This window comes from Scophthalmus maximus, chromosome 3 (genome assembly GCF_022379125.1).
Source record: "Scophthalmus maximus strain ysfricsl-2021 chromosome 3, ASM2237912v1, whole genome shotgun sequence".
NCBI lineage: Eukaryota > Metazoa > Chordata > Actinopteri > Pleuronectiformes > Scophthalmidae > Scophthalmus > Scophthalmus maximus.
Window position 1 is genome coordinate 5,384,987 of NC_061517.1, and position 24,209 is coordinate 5,409,195.

The window sequence follows — 24,209 nt, forward strand, 5'->3', positions numbered from 1 at the left end:
CAATTAAGTCAAGTTCTCCACTTGAATATATTTGTTTAATGCGACTTTATGCTTTTAATCCAGGGTTTATACGATTTTGCAAAGCACAACATTTATTTTTCAGCTACATTTGCAGGTAAATCAGATTTGTAGATCAAAGACAAAATGTATGATAAACTCTTGAGGTTGTTATAGATCCAATTATGCAACAGGAATAAAAGTGGTTCATAAGAGCTCCTTAATATGTAAATGCTGCTTACACACTAATTCATGATAATGTAACATTCCTATGAACAATCTTTCTCCACAACAGGTACTTTTAATATTTTAAGGACATTTTGCTGATCACACTTCAGTTCTTCCACTTGCACATATATTTTTTTGGCATTTCGCTGTTAATACATTTATTTTAATAAAGAATCTTTATACTTATGATTGCACCACATTATTACATGAAACGATTAGTTTCTTTTGCATCTTGCAATTTGGCCACAGTAGAACAAACAACAATTAAAAGGGTCTAAATTTGGTGCAACTTAATGAGCTGTCAGACTGTTTAAAGCTCCCTGCAACACAACAGGATCATATCTGGATCATGAGGGCTCATTCCTTTTTTGGGTGCCAATCCCACAAATCATGCGCTTTCAAATTCAGAATTAGAGGTCACCTTAATCTCCGCTGAAGTCACCTGACCCATTTTGGGCTGCCTCTCTAATCATTCCCAATTACGTGTGGATTTACGGAAATCCGTGTTGCAACAGACGATTCTCCGCTGTCAAGTCCACATGATGGAAAACTCTCAACAGTCCTGTAAATGAATCAAAGTTATACTATCTGCAAATGTGCTATGCTTAGATATGATGAGGTGATGAAATTAAATTTTAAAAAGTGAAATATTAAAATGCAACAGGCAGTTGTTGGTTTCTGTGTCATTACAACAATGGGTCACGCAGAGAGGCTGTGCTCGGAGGGAGAGAAAAAAAAGGAGGAATGCAATGTTAATGAGGATTATTGAAGCACTTGTGACTCCCTAAATTCATCCGGCTTTGTCCTTTCTACCCGCTGGAACTATAAAGTCACTTTGTTGAAAGATTTTTTGTCTCTATATCATATGCCAAGCTGTGACACCGTTTAAACCTCTTTTTGAACAATGTCAGCATTCACGGCCGAAATCCCACTAAGACCTGCATCATCTGTCATTATGGTGACCATGAACCCGCTAACTCCCCTCAGGCCTCATCTCTAACATGTACTGTATGACCTCACATGGGGTTTTGGCATGTGAAATCAATGCAACATACTGTAAAACACGTCTCAATCCGGTAAAAAAGAAAAGAAAAGCTGCCTCAGTAGTTTTACAGTATTAACGGTATATCCACGGGGGTGTTGAATCAGGAAGCAACTGGACTTGGTTGTAGTTCCTTGAAGACGTTTCACCTCTCATCCAAGGGGCTTCTTCAGTTCTAACCAAGTTGTAGTGAATCCCAGTGGTTAAACACAACCACAACTTAATACCTGGGCTTCACCACAACTTAGAACTGAAGAAGCCTCTTGGTTGGGAGGTGAAACTACAACCAAGTCCAGTTGCTTCCCGATTCAATGCCCTCATGGGTAACTATGTCCTGGATGAATTAGAATCTCCACAGACAGTAGTAACAGTATTTTTTACTGTGCACTACTTTTGTATATGTTTTATTCACCGAATGGCACACGGAAATAAAAAGATGATGTCGAACCCTTCAGAAATTCAGGGCCATTTGTTTTTAACTTTTAATACCCTAAACACATTTACCTGTAATACTTGAGTGTCAGTGTTTTCACAGTGTCCTTTTTTAAGGGGTAAATTGTTACTCTACCACCAATTATTATGCTAATTATGAAATGAATCATCAATTATGTATATATACAATATGCAATATTGTAACATCTGGCGAGGGACTGCAGAGGAAAACTAGCCCTTTTGGCTTAAATCTGGCATATTTACAGAAATGTTTATTAATATGCACTGTCCCTCTCAAATAAAATAAAGATGAAGATACATTTTTAAGAGAGTGCCATAGATTGTTAAATATGTTTTAGGACAGAACAACTTGTTTTTTTAACACGATATCACTGAATAACTGAAAATGTGCGCAAACGTTTTGAGGAAACCGGTTTCCAAACAGGCCTGCAGTGCGTCGGTCTGTCCTGCGGGTGGCGCTGTGGCTTCATACCACTGGTTCAGAAGGCGCGCGTCTCCTCTTCGGTCGGAGGAAGTAGCACAACAACAGAAGAAAGATGGCCGAAGTGATCGAGCTGCAGAAGCTGAAGGTTGGTAACAGCACGAATTTTACATTTTATCACCGTCGTCAGGGGGGTTTACCGTCGGAGAACGTGTTTTAGACACCGTTAGTTGTCGTACCAAAGTGCAGGGCTGCGGCTAAATGGAAGGTTCGCGCCGTTTAAACGCGCGAAGGCGGAACAACCGGCGGATGTTCACGTTGTTCATTCAGCTGCGTAGCTAACGGCTAACCGAGTTAAAACACGCAACGTTAAGTGAACGCGGCATTGATTGGAATCGGCAGTTATCGCGGAAGTGTTACGTTGAAACTGGTCGTCGGATACAGAAGGTTCCGCCGCCTCCATCAGATTAAAGTAACGCCGCCGTTAAAGGAATGTTTGATCTCCGTGGATATTACAGGCAGGATGACGCGTGAATGTATTGATCCTCTAGATGAATGGAGCATCACGTGTTACAGCAGCTCTGAAGAAAAAAAGAGACTGAGTGAGAGAAACTTAATCCACCAATCACACACTGTGTACAAAGACGACCTGCTCGTAATACACGGTGTTGCCCTTAAATAGCTCCCCGGAAGTCGGATAATTGCTCAAAAATTCAAATAATACGACACAAAGTGCCAGTCGAGATTGAAACACCAGACCAAAATGATAAATTAGCATAGACTGCCGGAGATATATTTGTGCTACATTGTTGGATTTTCTCAGTAAATCTGTAAATGTCGTAAACTAACTTGGTCCCGTGGCTTTTTAATTTGGCGACGGGACTCTTGATCCTTGATCCAGCAGCAGCCAACCAGGATCCTCCTGACAAAAACAAAAAAGCAAAACAGTCAAACGCCTCAAACTCAAAGTGCTGTGTTCTGGGTCTCCTGTTGCAGCTTGCTGAACTGAGGCAGGAGTGTGAGGCCCGAGGTCTGGAAACCAAGGGAAACAAAGGGGAGCTCATCGCACGGCTGCAGGCCTACCTGGAGGAACATGGTGAGGATGTACACGCTTCACACACTGCATAACCAGTCGGACAATTGGGTATTTATTAAAGAGCACAGGCATTCAAAAACATCCTGTTACCACTGCGCTCATGACACTATCCAACAACCCAATTTTGCCCCCAGAGATCTTTTTTTTTTTCCATTCATTATTGTGATAACACTCCTGATCGCTATTTGCCCCTCTTTCTTCATGGCGGTGGGAAATTCCTTCATCTCGTATTCTGAACAACAGAGGAAGACGTGGACGTTGATGATGTGCTGGCAGAGGATACAGAGGTAATGTGATTGTTGTTGTTGTTGTTTTCCAGGTTATGCGCACTTTCACTCTCCTTTCTCAGACACTCTCTTTAGTGAGGTTGTTATTAAAGTTTCCGATTCATTTTTAGGAATTCACAAAAGTCGAGACGGCCAACAGCGTAAAAGACGACAAGGATTCAGAAACTGTTGAGTGTGAGACGTAAGTGCACTGTCATTTATTTTACTTTTGAACGAACAAACAAAATATGATATCATAATTAGTGACTTACGTCCTTTGTGACTGTGCTAGTGATTGCACTAGTGTTGAATTGAGATGATGTGTGTAAATTCATATTATGCTTTCACATGGCCCACATGGTCTGCCCCAGATTTATAAACACCAGTTAACGATGTGCAATAGTTTTCATCACTAAGGCAAAATCAGTCTTTGGTAACTCCCACTTCTTTTCATGTTATGTTTTTCTTTCAGACCTACCGATAAGAAGGTGGTGAAAATAACTCCTCCATCAACTTCTGGCGAAGTATGTATGACACTGTTACACATAAAACCAGCAGGAACCAGTACATCAGCGAGTTCTGATTTTACTTTTCTTTTTGTCTTTGTTGAGCAGAGGCTACAGAAGAGAGCTGAACGTTTCAACATGCCTGCAACATCTGAAAGCAAGAAGGCCATACGTGCTGCGAGGTAAAGAAGGCATCAGCACGCTCTTTTACCTGAGTGTCTTTTAAATCGGGTCTTGTCTTTATAGCTTTGGCTACAGATGGCACTACTCACAACTTAAATGCAGATGTCGAATGTCACTAAAAAAGATGATGGGACAAGAAACACAAGCAGGCAGATGATCAGATTGTTTTTAACAAAGCAGAAAAACAAATACAGAAAACAAATACTACTAATCATTTTTGAATCAGACATTCATATACTACAGACTATACTACTATCTATAAGAGTCAATTATCTTCCCAAGTGGCAGAGACACTGAAAATAAAACACAAGGGTATCACTGTACCCAGCTACTGTATGTTGACTTGGTTCTCTTGCTGTTCTTCAGGTTTGGCCTACCCGCAGATGATCCCAGTCCCGCTCCAGGTCTGTAGTGTCTTTGATTTACTAAAATGACTCAGTGTTTCACTAAAGCAACGGTCTCATGTTGCTGTAATGTAACATACAAACATTAGAGAAGCCATAAAGTAACATCTGACATGTTTTTTTATGATGTGTCTACCTGCTGTTTCTCACCCCTCCATTTTATTCATCTCTCTCCCAAACAGGTCTCGTCGCAAACAGCAAAGCTGCTGTAAGTGTTGAGGGGAAAAGTATCTGGCACATTTATTCATTCCTTCGTTTTATGAGAAAAAGTTAAGTGGATTTCTTTTCTCGTCCCTCACAAAGGTGGACGTTGGCCAACTGAAGAAGAGAGCGGAAAGGTTCGGCATGAACGTGTCCTCCATTTCACAAAAGGTGAATATGAGCCTGTATGGTTGTTTCATTGTGTAATAATACTTCCCAGTTCCCCCGGCTGGAAAATGTGGGACCTGTGAAATAAAACACTTACTTTTTTTCCCCCCCTGCCCTATAACGTTTAAATGTAGCATTGACATTTACATTCATATTTTTTTTTTCTAGATGGAAGACGATGAAAAGCTGAAAAAAAGGAAGGAGAGGTTTGGGGTCTCGGCAGTTGCAAAGTCCGGTGGTGGAGATGAAGCTGAGGTAACTTTAAACGATTTGCTTGAAAAAAAAAAATTTTTTTACTGTTTGACTTAAAAAGAGTGATCAGTTACATTTTTATTATAATATCCTATGTTACACAAAAACATCTGAGGGAATCGGTGGGATTTTGAAAACAGGGAATGAAGACATACTAGAAAGAATTAATGTGAATATTTTCTTTTTGTTTTTTTCCACAGGTAAAGAAACTGAAGCGCGCTGAACGATTTGGGAAAGAATAAATTACGTTTTAGACTTCCCTTTTTTTGTAAAGCATTTTCATGACTGTCCAACAGAGATTCCTTGAAGATGAAAAAATTCTCAAAACGGATCTCTGTAAATCAAAAGTGTGGTTAAATACAAAGGGGTGAGTTAGGAAAACAAACAGAAAACACTTCTTAATTATTTGCTGAGCCTCAAGTGAGTGCGACATTATACATTTGAGAAACGTTTTATTCTGTTTTTCATATTCATAACTCAATAGAGCATCTTTTTTTGTTCCGGGATCACAGTTATTTTCAATTTCTTTAAAACAACACTTTTCATTTGCCTGACCTTTGTATAAGAGTTATGGGTATCAGTTCCTGTGAAAAGTGTTTTTTTTTTTTTTTTGAACTCATCATTGCCCATCTTACTGCTCATCTCTTGAATATCAATCTCACTATCTTTGATTTGGTCCTCTGAAGCTACAATGAAGTCTAAAACTTCCTAAACCTGCTTCACAGTAAGCCTTCCATCTTGTTTAGTGGGAGTAGTATATTCTCCACATCTCAGGTTACGAGTTACCACATGATCCACTAATGAAATACAGAATAAAATCACTTCCAATTCCACGAATTAAACTGAAGAATTGAGAAAACTGAGGAAAGAAGTTAGTCTTAAGGCACCGAGGGTGCTTTCAAAAAAGTTGCAATCTGAATTAGGATGTAATTAGACTGTGACAATTTTCCTTAATGCACGTGATAATTCTAACACGGCATCTAAAAAATGTTCTTCATGAAAGCAATATAATAAAAATAAGAAATCTCAGTTGGCGCAGCAGAGAATCAGTAAAGTATTTGGCTTGAGGAAACTAAGAAGAAGTGAAACTGAACATCGAAAATTCAGGATAATCCAAAGTAAAGTCTGTTTATTAAAGATTATGCAGTTAAATATTATTTTTCAATTTAGATGATAAAACGCACATATTTGTATTTAATCATACTTTTGATTTCATTTATTTTCTTCAGATAGCCTGTTTATTGTCTTGTTTTCCTTTTGGGATTCAATTGGCACATTGCTTCAGTTATCTGTCCATTTTCTAACATTTTGTGATTTAAAATAAATTGTTTTTGATTTTTTTGATATCTGCTTCTTTCATATTCTTTCTTTTTACTCCATATATCTTTATTGTATGCAGTTAGTGACTTGACCTGGGTTTAAGGTGTATATTTTAACAGTAAACATAGTTATACATTATTTATGTGCAGCCAGGAGTGTTTTTTAATCATTATCTTAATTATTGATATTTTTGATCATCTAACACGATTAACAAAATTTTTAGATGAATACCCTCATTTTAAAATCTTTTTATCACATATATTATATTTTATATCAGTATTTCCGTGGATTATTATACAAAATTGAAAGACACTTTTCAGACTACCCTTCCGCATGATCACAAACCAGTGTGTGAAATGTCATCCATGTACAAATTCTTCATGATTCTAAATTTGGACAGTGAATTATTGGTAGGCTATAGAAATGGAATCATACATTTTTTAATGTGTAGCACTATGATTCTGGACTGACACTCAAGTGCTATTGGTTAGGCCTCTGTTCTGGAGTCAGAGATATACAAAGTCCCAAAATTTAGGACTTATAAGCTTTACTTTGACTTTGCTGTTACTTGAAACTTAGCAGAAATGCGTTTGACAGCTACAGTTATAAGATTTGTACAGTCACACCCTGAATGATGTCATTTTCCAGCCAATGCAATGAAATTATTATTTGAATTTGGTCTTGGCTAAACGAACAACATTAACACAAAACTAACAATGAAAATTGTATGTTTTCTAAGATTTCTGTTGTGTGGAATTTTATTGTGTGTGGCTGTGAAATGTTTCCAAGATTATATATAGATTTATTCTATGGAATAAATTTTCTTTCATAATGCAAAGAATGAGTATTTTCTTTGCATTGTGTACTTTGCATTGTGTATTTTGCAAAAAAGCAAAATACACAAATTTAACTATAATGGAAAATCAACAGAAATAACAGCCCCAAATCAAACGGAGGGGTGTTTGAATGTGTTTGTTTTTTCATCATATTAATAAGGTTTCTTGATGACACGGTCAATTTTTGACACAAATCGTTGACAATAGTAGCATTCAAATATTTATTTCCGGACACAGCATTTTTCATAAAGGCTTTATGAACTATGACAATGTCGACTTTTGTGGATTTTCCAGGGAAAAAAAAACAGACTCGCTGTAGTTTCTTTAAATTTATATTTTATTTTACAAAACCTTAGTTTATATCTATTTGATGTGTAGATATTTCAGTTCTCATCTATGCAATTATGATGAAACATTACTATGCCTGTACAAGACATATATACATACTAGACTTGCATATTTAGTTCTATAATATTAATAGTTATTATTATCATTATTATTTTGTTATGATCCTATCATAATACATCCGTCATTCCGTTGCAGTAACATTTATTTTGGCGGGTTTTTTTTCTGGCGCCACCTGCTGGTCTCTAATTGAATTACGCCCCCCCCCCCCTCCCTCCCCTCTCCCGTGTGACGTATGTTCCTGTGACGCACAGCAATTTTAAACTCTCGTCCTTCTCAGTGATGGCGGCTTCGTTTCGTTCTCTCCCCGCAAGCTGTAATAACAAATGGTACTACACCCGGCAGCAGATCGACAACAGCCCATCTCGGCGAGCGGGCCTCGATCCCGACAAGGAGCTCTCCTACAGGCAACAGGCGGCCAACCTGCTCCAGGACATGGGGCAGCGGCTCAACGTGTATCTTTTGTCGCGGGGGCATCGACGGCTGGCGTCTCTGCTAGCCTTGCCGTTAGCTCGCTAGCTAGCGAGGTGTGTAGCTTCTCGTAACGCCGGTTCGTGCCGAGGGCGCCGCTGGTGTTTGTTGTTGTCTTTCGTTTCGTTTCGTAGGCGTTGCCTCGGCCTCCGTGTTATCAATCTGTCCCCGTGTGGCGGTTCGCGATTTAATCGTGTCCACCATGGCTAGCTAACTCTGCCCGAGAGCGGCGTAGTGGCAGGCTGCACCGGGGCCGCGAAGGCCCGGTGCGGTCGGCGGGCCTCCGGGACGTTAGCATTAGCATTAGCATCGCTTCCTTACTGTACGCGCTCGCGAGGAATGTCTGTGGACTCGGGCGACGTGCTGCGTGTGGACACGGCGTGTTGTCAGTGTCGGTGTTTGCGTGCCACATCCGCAGGGCGAACGCCTTCGTTTCGTTTTAAAACAACCGCCTCCGTCCAACCCCTGGCCGGTGTGCAGCTAGCTGAGGGGGTTCCAACTTGGAACCTCCAACTGCTCTGCCCCTGATCAGATCAGGTCAGTCTTAATTTCAGACACATACAGTCGGTCCATAGCAGTCATAGTAAGCAAATGTGAATAATTAGCTAATTTTGAACTCGCGCGTTGTTATTTCACTTGCACGAAACCCCCCACAAGTCCCAGTCCCTGCACACAGTGTGTTCCAGTGCTGCTCATTACATTGTCCTTAATTACCACGCATCAGGTCCCAACTCACAATTAACACAGCCATCGTGTACATGCATCGCTTCTACATGGTCCAGTCTTTCACCAGATTCCACCGAAATGTAAGTATTGTTTTTCTTTTTAAGTCCCCGATGCAACTGTCAGTGTGAATGCTTTCATCTCATGAACTTGATTGTGGTCATTTTGTTTTTCCTCCCCCTCTCGCCAGGTCATCTCTCCCGCCGCCCTCTTCCTCGCAGCGAAGGTGGAGGAGCAGCCCCGTAAGCTAGAACACGTTATCAAAGTGGCCCATGCATGCCTCAATCCTCAGGATCCTTCACCTGATGTACGCAGCGACGTAAGTGAACGTTTTCTGCATTTGTTTCCCCTTTGTCTCTTCGTGAGTTTTTCCCGGTCGGGCAGCTCTCGCAACATGGTTTTGACATGAAACGTGATACGTGCAAACAAGAATTATGAAGAATATACGTTGGGGTTTTTAATTAAACATGTTTTTTCAGTGGACCACTAACTTTATTATTGCTCCCAGTGACTCTCACCATCACATTTCTCTTCTCCTGATGTTCGGCAGTGTAAAATCTATCGCGGATTAAGGTTAACAGCTATTTTAACCCTTCTGTATGCCTGCATTTCACATTGCATTTGAAATGGGGTACAATGACGTGGTGAGGTGTTTCAGTATGAACTGCTGTTACCTCAGATGTTGAGGTTGCATGTTATGTAGGTTGAGAGAGAGAGAGAGAGAAAATGACCAAATGCATCCCACTGTCTGTGTTCGGTTTTCAGTCATCCAGGTAATGTGATGTCTGTTAGTTGTAAAACAAGAGCATCTGTACAGGCTACGTAGCTTTTAATCCACTCTACGAGAAAAGGTAGGTTTAATGCGTTCAGCTGCTGCCAACACGACCTTTCGCTTTAAACTTGGAGACACATACAGACAAACGGTCATACATTTTCAAACTCACGTGGCATGTCCAGTTGCTCTTGTTCAACAATGGTCAGAGGGCGCCCAGTGAGTAACGTGCCTGTCCTCTCAACCTCAGGCCTACCTGCAACAAGCCCAAGACCTGGTCATTCTTGAGAGCATAATACTCCAGACCTTGGGTAAGTTGGGAAGAAAGAACTGGGTCCCTTGATTTGTTTTTTCCCCCCGCAGAAACACAGAAAAAAATAGCGCTAACCTGTTGTTACTTTTGTCCACAGAAACCCCCTATGTGCTGTTAGATGTCATGGAAAGACATATTCGTGCTTCATATTAGCATTTTGCGTTACATTTACTCACGTTTTCCACTCATGTTTTGGTCAAGTCATTACTATCTTACAACATTTCCCTCTTTTTTCTCCTCCCTGTTCTTAAGCCATTTGTTGTAGGTCTGTGTGATGACGTGCTGCATTGTCATGAACGATGGCTCTTAGTTCCCGATCTTAAACCATGTTTTCAAGCTTGGAGTTGAAGAAAATAACACGTCTTTGATTTAATCCACTGTCATGCAACTGAATATGAGTTCAAAATAAGTTTAAAACAAATTAACAGACATGTCATTAATGTTTTTCACATTCAACAGCTGATTTTTTCCCCGTGGATGTTATGAGAAGACCTTACACAAAGAGAAATCCCACATTTTTCTTTGCAAAATTTAGTTTGGTGTAACGACAGTCATTTTTTTTTCTGATTTCCAGGACCCTTGTTAGTGATTCCATCTAAATGGGGGGGGGGAAATCCTTGTCATGTAATTATGCTCCAAATCTACTGTCTGGTTCTTTATTAACCCCCATCTCTTTGTCCCCCTTTATTTCAGCTTTTGAAATCACCATTGACCATCCGCATACTCATGTTGTCAAGTGCACTCAGCTTGTCAGAGGTGAGCATCTATTCTAAAGTGGTGTGAAATCCTGTTTGGATATTTCAGTACGATTGTACGTTGGCGCATTCGTTTTTTTTGATTTGCAGGTTTTAAGTGTATTTCTTTGTTCTGTTGTTGTTCCAGCGAGCAAGGATCTGGCCCAAACATCATACTTTATGGCTACCAACAGGTATATTCACAGTTCACAATAAAACGCTTTTTTATATGTATAATCCTCAAACTCCATATACTGAATGTCTGTTTTCTCTCCTCTTGTTTTTTCTTTTCCGTCGCCTTCTGGGACGTATCCTGCCACGTAGTCTGCACTTAACCACGTTCTGCCTGCAGTACAGTCCGCCAGTGGTGGCCTGTGTGTGCATCCACCTCGCCTGCAAATGGTCCAACTGGGAAATCCCCGTGTCCACAGATGGCAAACACTGGTGGGAATATGTCGATCCCACAGTCACACTTGAACTGCTGGATGGTACGTGCCATAGACGACCTCATGACGCAAGCAGGAATAATGTGTTTAAGAAGGGCCCTTAAGTCATTCGTAAACATAGAGAATTATCTGACAAATCTGAGGACAATGTGAGATACATTAACGGTGCCTTTTACTTCCCTCAGAGCTCACCCATGAGTTCCTGCAGATTCTGGAGAAAACACCCAGCCGGTTGAAACGGATTCGCAATTGGAAGGTACAGCTTCTTCTCTTTTTTTTCATTGGTCCTTTCATTGGCATCATCTGAGGACTTTTTTTAAGTTGAGTCACTTAACCACAACTATCTGTTTCTTTGGCTCACAGGCCGGAGGTCAGACACCCAAAGCCAAGCCAAAGGTCCAGGAGGACGGTGACCAGAGGGACACCATGATGAGCATGATCTCCATGGCTTCATCTGAGAGTACTGTGGCAGGCCTGATGAGCCTGTCGGCTCCGCCGTCCGCCTCGTCTTCCTTGTCCATGGGCGATAAGGAGAGGGATGCATCTGGCAGCGCTGAGACTTGGAGTGGAAAAGACCCGGCCGGAGCTGAAGAACAGCCCAACAACGAGGTCCATGTCCCAGCAAAGGTATCGCTGAGTGAGTACCGTGCCAAGAACGCAGATGTCCTGGCCGCCCAGAAGAGGAAGCTGGAGAACATGGAGGCCAGTGTAAAGAGGGACTATGCCAACGCTGCCCAGGCTCTCATTGGTCAGCAGCAGAGGAAGGAAAAACATCAGCATCATCACCAGCAGTCCAGCTCGTCCTCCTCTGACATGTCCAGCCCTTCGCCAATTATTCTGAAAATCCCACTGGAGAAGGAGAGGCACGAGCGGAGCTCTTTGAAAATGCGTTTCCCCGTAGCAGGGGGAGGTGGCAGCGGCACCCGGGATCCAGACATCAAAGTCAGGATACGAGTGCCTGAGAAGCAAAGGGGGAGTTCAGGAGAGGAGGGCAAGAGCAGGGACAAGCATAGGGATCGGTCTAATCATCACCATCATCACCAGAACCACCACCATTCCTCCTCTGGCGGCGCCTCTCTTTCCTCGTCACATAAACATTCATCTGGCGCCGGTGGGGCAGTAGGAAGTGGCAAAAAAGTCCCAAATGACTCCTCCAGAACAGGCTCTTCATCCTCTTCAGCATCACGCAAGAGGACACACTCCCAGGACCCCGCGGCAGTCTCTCACCCTGCCACAAAAGTCAGCAAGTCCTCTAGGAATCCCTACCAGCTTCCGTCCCTGTCTTCCTCTGGACAAACTCTGGGGCACGGTCCTGACATTCTTCCCGCCTTGGGCCTTCCCCACCACCAAGGGGGCTATCCGCACTCCAAAAACGAAAAGACGGACACTAACGGGCACGGCGCGGCGGGCGGGGCCCAGTCGAACGAGTACCAGGACACTTTTGAAATGCTGAACTCACTTCTGAGCGCGCAGGGGGTCCAGCCCTCCCAGCCGTCCATGTTCGACTACAGATCCCAATACGGGGACTTTCGGTACAGCGGTGGCTCCAGAGGGAACAACTCCAGACCCCCACCACTGCCTTCGGACCCACCGCCACCACTGCCGCCGTTACCCAAATGAGTTCCCGACCAGGAGACGTTATGTACATTATGCTTGTCATCACAAACATCCATCTTGTTACATAAGGTATTGCATCTTTTTTTTTTTTTTCTTTAACTCAATGCCCAACGTTTTTTATTGGGCTCTCGGTGTGACAGCAGAGAAATGTATTGGTGAGACAAATTAGTTTTTCTTTCTACACTTCACTTGTGGGGCAATAATGGCTTGAAAAGCTTGCAAAACGTGAGGGGGAAAAAAATGACAAGAAAGTGTATATATTTTATTTTTTTTCCTTTTCTTTTATTGCTAACTCAAATGAAATGCAATGATGGGACCTGATTACTGTTTTAGAAAAAAGTTGTCTTGAAATCATGAGGAAACTAAAAGATTTCCTTCACATACCTGTTAGGTCTTCTTATACAGATTGTCTTTTTTATAAAGTTTTTATAGTATGTTATTTATTAATTGAATACTTAAAAAAAACATGTTCCCCCCTTTTCTACCTTTTTTTAAGGCTTTCTCTCTGTTGTTTTTGGACAGAGGGATATTTCTTCATCAAGACTGTACAGGCTAGTTTGAGAGTGCATGTCTCCAAAGCCATCTTTTCAATATTTAGGTCATTTATTTTTTTTAACAGCCATAATCTTAATAAAAAAAATGATTGCCCCATCTTTCTTTTTCTGTATTATTTGGTTAACTTGTACAAAGATTGTAAAATGTTTAAAAAACAAACATGAAATATTTTTTTTTACATTTTGTCATAAGAAAATTGCAAAAAAAGAGATGTAAATTAAGGAAGCTTGTACTTTTTTGTTTTAAGATTTTTTGAGTGTTGCAGTCATTGTTTTAAATGGTTGTAAAATATTCATATTCATTTTTCTGTAATGATCACACTAACGGACAAAGTTCATACCAAGAATATACGTTTATGGTTTGTCAAAGGGGTTCAGAGAGTTCAAACATATCTACGCAGTATGGTCACAATAAAGAAAGTACCAGCCAAGAAAAGGAAATGCCTGTCCATTGTTTGTGGGGCGACCACAGCTACATTTATAGGAAGAATAAGCAGAATATATGGACACGCTTTTCACTCCTAGAAGAACAAATTTTTGTGCTGGTGTTAGCTTTGTGGTGACTATATCGTGCACAGTGTACAACGAAATACTCAGATTATCTAAGACATCATGGGTCACCTGTCTGTCGTTATGGTTGTCTGTTATTTACGCGTTTCCTTTTGGGGATTTTTTTTTTTTACATTTGTAAACATCAGTGTATGCGGTGTCGATTTCATGCTGGTCTAATTATAAAGCTGTGTTTTGACTCCATACCTTAAAAAAATTACAGGATATTCGGTCTCAATTTGTTTTTAAAATCCCTGCCCAAGCCACGATTCATCAAAACTGTTTACATGTGTTCTCCATTTGTGTAAAATCACAAAATGGCAGACAGGTTCTCAACATACCTCCACTACAGGGTCATGAGCATCAAGTTTAATACTGTAATTAATCTGAATTGATGTTTTAAATTTTTTTGGAAGAGGTGCTATTTGTTGGCAAGTAAATCGGGTATCATCTGTATATTTCATTCACATATTAAGCTTTATATGGTTTTTGATTGTATAGTATTACTGCTCTCTTAACCTGCTCTCTGTTTTGTTTCAGTTGGTGATCAAGAACTCATTTGTTTTCAGGCAGTTCACAGTAATGCAGTACAACAAATCAGCCATACAAATTGTAAGATATCTTTGTTCCCTTGATATATGGAAAATGTGTGGAAAGAGCACAGCTCTTTGCTCCGGCAGCAGAGGTTTTATTAGTTGTCGTAACAGGGAAACAGTAAATGCACTGAATATTTATCTGGGTAGGATTGCCTACAATGCAATTGACCAAGTGTTACATGTATTGTGGTTAGACTATTAGAATGGATGTCCAATATATCATTGCCACTTTTGAAAATTGTTTTTTTTTTAATTTTTATTAATTTGATCTGGACAAATCTTCCCATTCAAGTATTAACTTTTTTGCTGTGAGAAAGTCGTACAAAACGACACGCATTTTTAAAGTAAACCCCAAATGTGAGAAAAAATGGAAGAAACTCGTGCAACCTATCAATGCAAAATTCACATAGCTACAATAAGTTTCATGTTTATTTCATGTCTTGGTGTTTTTTAGTGACACTCAGGTCTGGAAATGAAATATTATGGGATTTCTTTTTTTGTTTGTATTTTTTGTCAGTTATTTTTACACTAACCAGTCAGAGGTTTTAGAACACCCCCATTTTTCAAGTTGTTACGGAGAGTTACTCGGTGTACATGGATATTTCAAGCATAGAACATAATGTGCATCAGTGATTTACATTTAATCGAATAAGTTTTGACTCCTTCAGGCAGCCGAACACAGCCGTCGTGTTCTTTTCCACAAAGGAAATTAAACATTGTTTGGGAAGATTGTTGCAGCACAGTTGCAGAAATTCCCTCAAAACATGTTGCGTTTGTCATTTGCTTCGCTTTCGCCCTCTCTCCTCTCCATCCCGAATCACCTCAATGGGGGTTTTAAAATGTGAAGACTCTGCTGCTCTTCTACCTTTGTGAAGCCACTGTCTGTTTTGTCTTATTAATTCTTTTGCTGTAGACCTAGAGACTGTCTTGCCTTTTCCTCGCCATTCTAATGGCGATATACAGTACTTAATTTCTACAGTATGGGGTTGACCTAATAATTCATCAGAGGCAGATTTTTTTCAACTCTGCCGCCTTACAGACAAATTGTTTGTAAGTAGTTGGGCCACCTGTAGGAATTTTTTGCATTAACTTCCGAGGCTTACCTAACTTCATTGCTATATTGGCCGAAAAAGGCTTGTTTTCTCTAACATTTACATTTGGTGACATAAACCTTTTTTTTCTTCCTCTGTGCAGTGTACTGCTTACCTTCATACCATGTAGGGGTTATTCACTGGATTTCAATTGCTTACATTTCAATAACAACTGGCAAAAATAGGGGTGTTCTCCAACATTTGAGTGGTAGTGTCTGTGAACACTGTCTTTTTCATATAATGTGGTTGCTTTATTCTCAATTAAAGTCAATAAATATTTTAAGAAAACGCTCTTTGCATTACAAGTTTCTATAAAACTTTCCAGCTGAAATATTGTGGGAGGGGGAAAGAAATAAAAACACGTTCGGTGCTACTTTGAGTGACAACTAGACTTGGCCAATGACGTGCCGTGGAAGTGTTGCCGCTTTGGCCAATCGGAGGTCTGAGAGGGCGGGGCCAGTGTGTGACTGCAGCGGCTGTGGCAGTGTTCACGCAGTGTGCTGCAGGAGCGAGAGCCGAGCGGACGGCGCTGAGAGAGGTGAGCATGTTATCCAAAAAAACAACAACCACATGTTCGTCTTCTCGTACCGGGGGTGATGATATTGAGAAAGGCGACTCTTTGGCTGCCGTCGGTCCGTAAAAACCCCGTCCTTGGCCACGAATTTGCGACAATTAGCGGTGTGCTAACGTTAGCATCCGTTAAACAAAGATGGCGACTCGTCAACTGGAAGGGTGACGCAGTGGAGGGAGGCGGGCTGACGCGCGGTGTGGCGCCTCGGTTCGACTCGTTCAACCGCCGCAGAAACGCACTTCCGATGCATTTGTGTCTCCAACAGAAGCATTTTCTTCACCCTTTGAATGGGAAATGCTGTGATTGGTTTGAAATGTGAATTTTTTTTTTGCGTGCCATGTGTGTTCATTTGTGACGATGACCAGAATGTGACAAACCACCTGCCACCGCCTGCTCGAACGTTTCTCTATGATGACATGATGAATAATGTTTGTAACGTTTCGTCCGTATTTGTTATACTGTCAGAAAACACGCTGATTATTACTTAAGACTCATATGGTTATCTATGCATCTTAATTTAAAAAAAAAAAATCTTTATCATCTTTCACCTTTGGACCACAGTTTGGCAAAGGTCAAAATTAGCCACGTGGATTCATAAAATGTGTATTTTTTAGTCTAATCTGCTTTAAAGCTTCCTCTTCAATTACATTATTTACATACAAGTTTGATCTGCAGGATGCAGTAAGTGCACCAGTCAACTTATTTCATATTTCGGTGAATGATCTTTTGTCTGTAAAAATGGCGTAACATTTCTCATGGTTTTGTCCGTCCAAAAGCTTGTGTCGTCATAAAGGACAAATGATAGAAACCAAATATCAGTTTAATCGGCGACTGTTTTCATCGTCTGTAAAATGTTAGAAAAGACGACCATTGTGTTTTCTTTGTGCAATGTGATATTTGAGACTACAACGGACAAACTGTACAAATCCAAAGGATATTATGTTGTGTTAATATCCTCAGATTTGACAACCTGAAACTGGGTGGTTTTGGATTTTTGCTAGAATTTAATGTCTCCTAGTCACCGTAGCTTGATTAATCCTTTGTCTATAAAATGCCAAAAAAATGAATAAACGTCCCTCGTATTTTCCCTTGTGCTCAAACGACATCAACTAAACCTAAATATATGCAGTTTACCGTCATTCGAGACAGAGGAAAGCAGCAAATCCTTATGTGAGAAGCTGGAACTAGGGAGTCTGTCATTATTTGCTTGAGAATGATTCAAATGATTACTTCTGAATCAGTTTACACATTTGCTTAATTTTTTGCAGACCAGCAATGAACAGGATACGAATACATGTTTTGCCGTCGAGTCGGAACCGGGTGACCCAGACACCCCGACCCCAGGAGCCTCAGGCCTGCTCGTTCACCCAGCGACCATGCTCCCAGCCCCGCCTAGAGGGCTTGGAGTTCTGCATCAAGCACATTCTGGAGGACAAGAACGCCCCGTACAAGCAGTGCAGCTATGTCTCCTCCAAGAACGGCAAGCGCTGCCCCAACGCCGGACCAAAAGTGGAGAGGAAAGATGGGTGAGTAGAAAACCATCTAAATTTCTCCTGCTTGAAAACAGATACCTGCCAAGCATCTTTCTGACTCCCTCTGTCTGTGCATCAGAGTGACATTCTGTGCAGAGCATGCTCGCAGGAACGCCATGGCTCTCCGAGCTCAGATGAGAAAGGCGGCGTCTGCACCATCCCCAGAAGCACTGTTGTCTCAGCTGAGCGGGTACAACCGCGCCGAGACTCATAGTGTTGACGGCAGCGGCCGTTCGGAAGCGAGTCGTGTTGTAGGTGAGTGGGACAAGTTCAGACCAGGAAATACTTCTTCTTTTATCATCGGAGTATACATATAATATTGACATTTACCTCTCTGGGCAGATGAGGACAGTGTGAGCGAGGAGGAGCAGGGACCGATGGTACTTGACCAGACGTGGAGGGGAGACCCCGACAGTGACGCCGACAGTGTTGACAGTGATCACGAAGATCCTCTGAAGTTAGTTTTTAATCATCAAACTACCTCTGAAGTTCTCCTTTGGTCTGATATTGTCATTTTATTTGACTTTGTGTTAAAGGGCCAGTTAGCGATTCTAAAGCAATACACTTCTCACGGTCCGCTAGCTGTTGGTTCTGTGTCTGGCCTGGCTCTGTAAATTGAAACCAAAATAAATGCTCCCTGACACCTTAGAGACGGGCTATGACTCAGGGGTTTTGGCCTCGATGTTGCTGTGTCCGACTCTCATATCGAGGCTGCGGGTTTGAACAAACAACAAACAACGTTTCTCCAAAATCGTCTACTGCCCCTTATAAGCAAATGTGGTAAAATGTCTTGATTTTGTCTTCAGACTAGGTGGGAGCTTGTTGGGAGAGTTTCACATAGCTGTGGCATGGCTCATTTGTCTCTGATTTTAATGGTGTATTTTTGTTCCCTTCGTAGACATGCAGGAGTTTACACAGCAGAGGAGGTAGCGCTCATCACCCGAGAAAAACTCATCCGGCTCCAGTCGCTCTACATTGACCAGTTCAAACGCCTGCAGCACCTGCTGAAGGAGAAGAAGCGCAGATACCTGCACAACCGCAAAGTGGAGCACGAAACTCTGGGTAAATATACAACTAGTTTGAGACCTGTTCCAATGATTCTCTTCGCACACTTTCATGTTCACAGAATGATATCTGTATTTCTTTTTATTGATAACAGGGAGCAGCCTGCTGACGGGCCCTGAGGGACTGTCCGTGAAGGAAAGGGAGAACCTGAAGAAGCTCAAAGCTCTGCGTCGATATCGTCGTCGATATGGCGTGGAAGCCCTGCTCCACCGGCAGCTGAGGGAGCGCAGGCAGGCCGTGACAGAAGGGGCTGCTCAGGTGTGACCATCACAGACAAGATTTGAAAGCAGTAGCGCTAGTGACCATTGTAGACATGAAATTAAAATTAAATGTTCAGTTCACCAGAGAATAAGAAATTCTCACTTACTCTTAGAGCTGTCTGGCCATGTGAATTGTTTATCTGCCCCGGTTTTACTACATCCATGTCTGAACTTCTGCCCCTGCCTCGGTGTTCATGGGTGGAGGGATTCTCTCCAGAAATGAAATCCTAGTCACAGAAGTTGCTTTCAACAGTTTGAACTGGAACTTCAATACAACGGAAGAAGTGTAGCAGTCACTATGACAACTGTGTCAACACGGGGCTCAGCATCCATGGGCCTTTTTTTTTTATCGTTCACTGGAATTTGATTTTTCCTTTTGATGTTAAAAGCATCTTTTATTTCTTTATTTAAAGATTACTTTAAATCCCATCTCATGAAGAACACTTAAAAGAATTTCATAAAATTTTCGGGGGGGAACCAGTAATGACAATGTTCTTTGTGAGGGTGATATTGCTATTCAGGAAATACTATTTAGTTATTTCATCCCATCTAACACTTTATTTCCTCTGTTGTAGCCACACTCAAGAACCGTCTATGAGAAATGCATCTCCTTCGAGGAGGGAACCCGTTGCGTCAATCCCTGCCTGCCTATGACCCGGCACTGTGTCTTACGTATCCTAAACCACTAGTATAATCTCTTTCCAAACAAGAAGATGGGTTGGGGAAGAAAAGCTAACTTGACTTTGACATTTTAAATTTCAAACTTCGCTGCAAACAATGTTGTCCTCTCATTTACACCGTCGTCCATCTTTCACTCTTTTTGGCCCCAATCAAGACCAGCAGCTTGCAGTAGCTGCTGGTTTCAAAGGGCGCCCATATAAACTCCTTCCTATGGTCTGTTGATTTTTCCCAGAGTAACAAAGGGGCTAATCAATTCAGTGGGAAGGTACAAAATCCCAGTTTTGTTCCTGCCTTTATTTCAACACCATGTCATTTAGTGTAGTCTCATGGTTTCTGTCTCGTGAATTCATATTGGATTTGCGTTGCAGTTTTCTTTGTATCTGCTCAGGCAGATGGTGGCTAATCTGTGTCCAGATGCCAGTGTTGTGTTGTGATCAAGCTGTACAAACCCAGAGCATAGAGCACCCAATAAGGAGATTTGTATTAAGAAATAATACAGCAAGATTATTTTTTTAAGAATAATTGTGGTATTTAGCAAGCGTGTTGCCAGTGTTTCCCAGTGGTCAGTGTTTACATGTCAGCATTTAGTGGTTTTACCTTTAAAAATAGGGGCGTTTCTTTGTCTGCTGGTGTGTGTTTGTGTGTCTGTGTCATATAGTTTTCCTTGACTACCTGACGCTCAGACATCTACCAGGACAACAATCAGGTGCTCTTCAAAATGTGTCCCGGCCTAAAAGACGTCCCCTGTGACCGCACCGTGCACTTGGGTCAGTCCGACGATCCCCGCTGCCCGCTTCACCTCGCCCTGCCTCCCCCCATGCACCAGCCCGAGCAGGAACCACCGCCGCAGGATCAGCTCACCCTCGCGAGCAGAGACATGTATCTGAGCGCAGCAGAGCTTCAGCCCACAGAGAGCCTTCCCTTAGAGTTCAGCGATGTACGTAGTTACGTTATTGCCCAACCACTCTCCTCTAACGCACAATCTGCACTGTAACTAATAATGTCGTGTTCCATATTTATTATTAGATCGTGCAGTGCCTTTATTTTTAGGAGGCCTTCGCAACTACTGTAACTTTTTGTCCGGTGCGACTCAAACATACGTTGTCAACTGTCAATCTAAGACCCTGTTCAGGTCTGGTATTAACATCCTTCCTGAGTGGAGTGCGCTGAATACCGGTGTGTCCTCAATGCTTGTTGGGATCTGATCACTCAGACCACACTCGGAGGGTCTGCGACACATTTTTTTTGCCGTGTCAACGCAAATGCGTCCTGGTTCACAGAAGGACCGCCTGCTCAGCTGACGTCTTCTGACCTGCTGCAGTTTCTCAATGAATTGAAAGTAATTTTACAACTTTTTAGCGCCCATATGTGGATCAACCACCACATAACGATTCCTATTCCTTCTCAAATGGGTGAAAACGTTTTCCACAGTAGAAGGCCCTCTCTCTCTCTCACACATTTGTAAACTCACACTGGGTATAAACATCATTTGTTCTTTCTAAACAGAAATGAGTAGCAATGACAAGTATTTATTTGCATACAGAACAGGGACGTGAGATCTAGGGTCCGTCCCATTTCCCCTCAATTGGCCCAGCCCTTTGGCCCAACCCCTCCGTTCCTCCAGTCCACCTGAAGTCAGCATTTGACCCACCCTACGTTTGAAGTGGTTTGAGGGGGTAGATAACCCCTACCCCTTGATCTTCAAAAGAAATGGGAAACCCTACCCTACGCAAGAACGTGCAAAACGGAGGGGTAGTGCCAAGTGAAGGGAAATGGGACGAAACCCCTTGTCACAGGAGACCCATCCAGGACGCTTTGTGATGCCAGGTCCGAACTTCCAGGTATCCACTACGGATCTGGTCTCAAGACAGATGTTCAAAACCAGGTCTGAACTGGGCCAGTTAGCTGTGTTGGTTTTATTTGTTGCATTTTTCCATTTGGTTTGCCGTCCTTTTACTCAGAGGGATGCTTCAGAAAAAAGCCATGTGACAATGTTCACAACAGCCACTTGGTTTGAATGCGCTCGGGCCAGAAGTGAGACAGTTATACCAAAGGAAGAAGGTCCAATCTTTCCAAACCTCAGGAAGAGTTGTACTTCACAGGCAGTCCAGGTCAAACCTTGATTCCTTCTCCAGATACTTGCTAGTAAAAGGGTGATTTTGCTTGTTGGTCATCAAATGGCTCCTGGCTCCGGAGCCGCTCAGCTCAAACTTGTCTTGTGGTTGAGTCAGATCTAGAATTTGTTTGACTGGACAAAGGCCACGTCCTCTGAAGGCTCTTGGTGCTGTTTTGTAGTTTCTATATTCAAATTAATCAAACCAAGGGCAGGAAATAAACCCGATAGTTATTCAACCAGACTAAAACAAAATGCTGTAACTCGTGTGAGAACTTAACTAGAACTGCATCTCAGAACTGTACTTTCTCTCGTAATCATGGGAAATTTGTCTAATCCATGAGTTACCATTCTGTATATCTTCATGTTAACGGGTCTTGGTTTGTTTGTTTAAAAAAAATCTTGTAAGATTTACTTGCACTGTCAAAAGCAGTAACAACTGATCATCTAGATCTGTCGTCCCAAAACAAGGATGCCCCCGCCCGACGATCAGTGATGTAATCATTAAAAAAACAAATGTCTATACGCGTAACTGAGAATTGGTTTCAGAAGGTGTAATGTTACGATTTTTAGATTTTATAAATAATTCCTGTTATGCAGGACCTGGATGTGGAAGGGGATGGTATGCAGGGTCCCCCATCGCCGCTTCAGTTTGACACGGCCCTGGCCCTGGAGGACCAGACCATCAGAGCTATCGCTGAGGCGCCTATGGACATCCTGACCGGAGACGACCCGGAACAGGTCGACCTGGACGCCTCGGGACAGGAGCTGTCCGAAAGGGACGTGGCTGCCAACGTTGACGACCAGGTTAACTCGTGATCTGAGGTCTGCCGACACACTGATAACAACATCCTACAAGTTCACTGTATGTCACAGTGTTAGAAATGGGTCTAATAAAAAAAATCTTGTTCACAATCTGTCTGACAGAACGAAATCTATTTATTTGCACCTGACAAATGTTTTCAGTCGGACTTTAATGACACGTCTCTGCTTGACTCCTTCAGTTGTGCCGCTCACGTTTGGAACGTGTAGCGAAACGGTAAACCTTCAGAATTTTCCGAAAATTCTGAAAAGGTGGACAGTTTGGATCTTGGAACGGTTTGCGAACTTTTGGTCCAGTCTGCAACTTGGTTGCATATAATTTACATCATGTCTTCTATCGTCCGATGATAAAAGCCTCAAATGGCCAAAATTAATATTTGCAAAAATGTCCTCTTTAGTGCTTGAACTATACCATGTACTCTGCATCTTTCATATGATCTGGGGTTCCTACGCAGTCTGGAAAAGTATGGAATCTGATTATAGTAATTTCTAGGTCTGGTTAAGCATGAGGAGAAAAGAGAATGGAAAAATATTTGTGTTTCCAGACTGACGTCTAAACAGAATACTAACCATCCGTCTCAATCTCTCTAGTGAATCTTTTTCCCACGGTCAGTGATGAACGTCGCCATAGCAACACACTGTACCTGCCACGACTGTTTCTACAGAGTTGTAGTTACATGTGACCTACAACTGTTGATGATAACATACATTTACCCCAAATTACTGAGTTTAAATATCAATATTTTAATCTAATGAATCAGTCCTAGAACAGGTAACGTCAGTATTGGAAGTATCAATATGCAACTTAATAGATCAATACATACATTTTGCAAACACGTTCATACCCTTTTTATTTCTTAAAACATATTGAGGGGAAAAGTCAAATGTTCTTTCCCCTTTTTGTTTTCTTCAACACATTTTGTTCAAGCATCATTTGGCCACATGAACATTGAAAGAATGATTTTTTTTTTACCCCCAAATGGTTCACAGAGGAAAACAAAACACAGTTTAAAGCTGATATGAGAATTATGAGGTGGATCAAGTGGGTATTTCCTGGAGTCACTGTCCCTTTGTGACTCCGGCTGCTGGTTCTGTGCCCAAACTGAAGTAGAGCAACCATAACAAAATTATGATTTTTGTTTTTTATGATTTTGTTCTTAAAATAGACAAAACTTTGGGAAAAGAACACATCTGACGTGACGAACACTCTACTCGTTCATATTCGAATGCAAAGTAGTAGTAGGAGTATTGTATCGGTCCATGATATTATGTCCCAACAAAATTATTATGTGTTAGCGTCAATCCCACAAAGATTGATTCTGAGTTGACCTTTTACCAGAGGTCACCTTCAGGCCATTTCCAACTGACAGTTGCAAGTCACACGCACGCATTCATTGATTGTCTCACTTTGTCATGTGCATGTATTTATTCTGTTCTCATGGTTCTTTCTTTTCTTTTTTCAACTTTCTTTTCAAGTTTTTCACAACAAGAAGTGCGAAACAAGATACATTGATACAGGTT

At 41.8% G+C, this 24,209-nt stretch overlaps 3 protein-coding genes, 1 long non-coding RNA gene and 1 other non-coding gene across 6 annotated transcripts; 4 read left to right on the forward strand and 1 right to left on the reverse strand.

Moving 5' to 3' along the window:
• Positions 1-16: 16 nt before the first annotated feature.
• On the reverse strand, positions 17-2,251 carry LOC118317199. Its single transcript, XR_004795366.1, has 2 exons — positions 2,118-2,251; positions 17-787 (listed from the first exon to the last, which is right to left on the reverse strand). It is a non-coding gene; the product is annotated as an uncharacterized LOC118317199 (long non-coding RNA).
• On the forward strand, positions 2,155-6,561 carry LOC118317198 (SAP domain containing ribonucleoprotein). Its single transcript, XM_035645683.2, has 11 exons — positions 2,155-2,289; positions 3,138-3,237; positions 3,481-3,524; positions 3,635-3,705; positions 3,976-4,027; positions 4,118-4,191; positions 4,559-4,596; positions 4,779-4,804; positions 4,900-4,968; positions 5,134-5,220; positions 5,418-6,561. The coding sequence occupies exons 1-11, from the start codon at positions 2,257-2,259 to the stop codon at positions 5,457-5,459; spliced, it is 636 nt and encodes a 211-aa protein (XP_035501576.1). The 5' UTR covers positions 2,155-2,256; the 3' UTR covers positions 5,460-6,561.
• Positions 6,562-8,029: 1,468 nt separating this feature from the next.
• ccnt1 (cyclin T1) lies at positions 8,030-15,932 on the forward strand. 2 transcript variants are annotated; one of them, XM_047331077.1, is made up of 9 exons: positions 8,030-8,233; positions 8,974-9,055; positions 9,163-9,291; positions 9,995-10,055; positions 10,751-10,813; positions 10,931-10,985; positions 11,116-11,279; positions 11,423-11,493; positions 11,601-15,932. In XM_047331077.1, exons 1-9 carry the CDS (start codon positions 8,061-8,063, stop codon positions 12,855-12,857), a joined length of 2,055 nt encoding a protein of 684 aa, XP_047187033.1. In that variant the 5' UTR covers positions 8,030-8,060; the 3' UTR covers positions 12,858-15,932. The 2 variants fall into 2 exon arrangements, with proteins under 2 accessions (XP_047187033.1, XP_035501051.2); XM_035645158.2 differs by having other exon boundaries at positions 10,940-10,985.
• A 108-nt stretch (positions 15,933-16,040) lies between these two features.
• On the forward strand, positions 16,041-22,781 carry kansl2 (KAT8 regulatory NSL complex subunit 2). The gene is made up of 9 exons (XM_035644530.2): positions 16,041-16,182; positions 17,484-17,741; positions 17,827-18,002; positions 18,090-18,204; positions 18,646-18,809; positions 18,907-19,070; positions 19,648-19,744; positions 20,437-20,690; positions 22,467-22,781. Exons 2-9 carry the CDS (start codon positions 17,491-17,493, stop codon positions 22,683-22,685), a joined length of 1,440 nt encoding a protein of 479 aa, XP_035500423.1. The 5' UTR covers positions 16,041-16,182; positions 17,484-17,490; the 3' UTR covers positions 22,686-22,781.
• LOC118317608 lies at positions 19,893-20,026 on the forward strand. Its single transcript, XR_004795474.1, has one exon. It is a non-coding gene; the product is annotated as a small nucleolar RNA SNORA2/SNORA34 family (small nucleolar RNA).
• Positions 22,782-24,209: the final 1,428 nt, after the last annotated feature.

Bases quoted from the DNA above. Each gene is read 5' to 3' on its own strand.
- kansl2 (XM_035644530.2), top strand. From the start codon at position 17,491: ATGAACAGGATACGAATACATGTTTTGCCGTCGAGTCGGAACCGGGTG. The intron at 17,742-17,826 runs GTGAGTAGAAAA...TCTGTGCATCAG, and splicing joins AAAGTGGAGAGGAAAGATGG to AGTGACATTCTGTGCAGAGC. The intron at 19,071-19,647 runs GTGTGACCATCA...CCTCTGTTGTAG, and splicing joins TGACAGAAGGGGCTGCTCAG to CCACACTCAAGAACCGTCTA.
- LOC118317198 (XM_035645683.2), top strand. From the start codon at position 2,257: ATGGCCGAAGTGATCGAGCTGCAGAAGCTGAAG. The intron at 3,525-3,634 runs GTAATGTGATTG...ATTCATTTTTAG, and splicing joins TGCTGGCAGAGGATACAGAG to GAATTCACAAAAGTCGAGAC. The intron at 4,028-4,117 runs GTATGTATGACA...TTTGTTGAGCAG, and splicing joins CTCCATCAACTTCTGGCGAA to AGGCTACAGAAGAGAGCTGA.
- ccnt1 (XM_047331077.1), top strand. From the start codon at position 8,061: ATGGCGGCTTCGTTTCGTTCTCTCCCCGCAAGCTGTAATAACAAATGG. The intron at 8,234-8,973 runs GTATCTTTTGTC...ACCACGCATCAG, and splicing joins ATGGGGCAGCGGCTCAACGT to GTCCCAACTCACAATTAACA. The intron at 11,280-11,422 runs GTACGTGCCATA...TACTTCCCTCAG, and splicing joins CACACTTGAACTGCTGGATG to AGCTCACCCATGAGTTCCTG.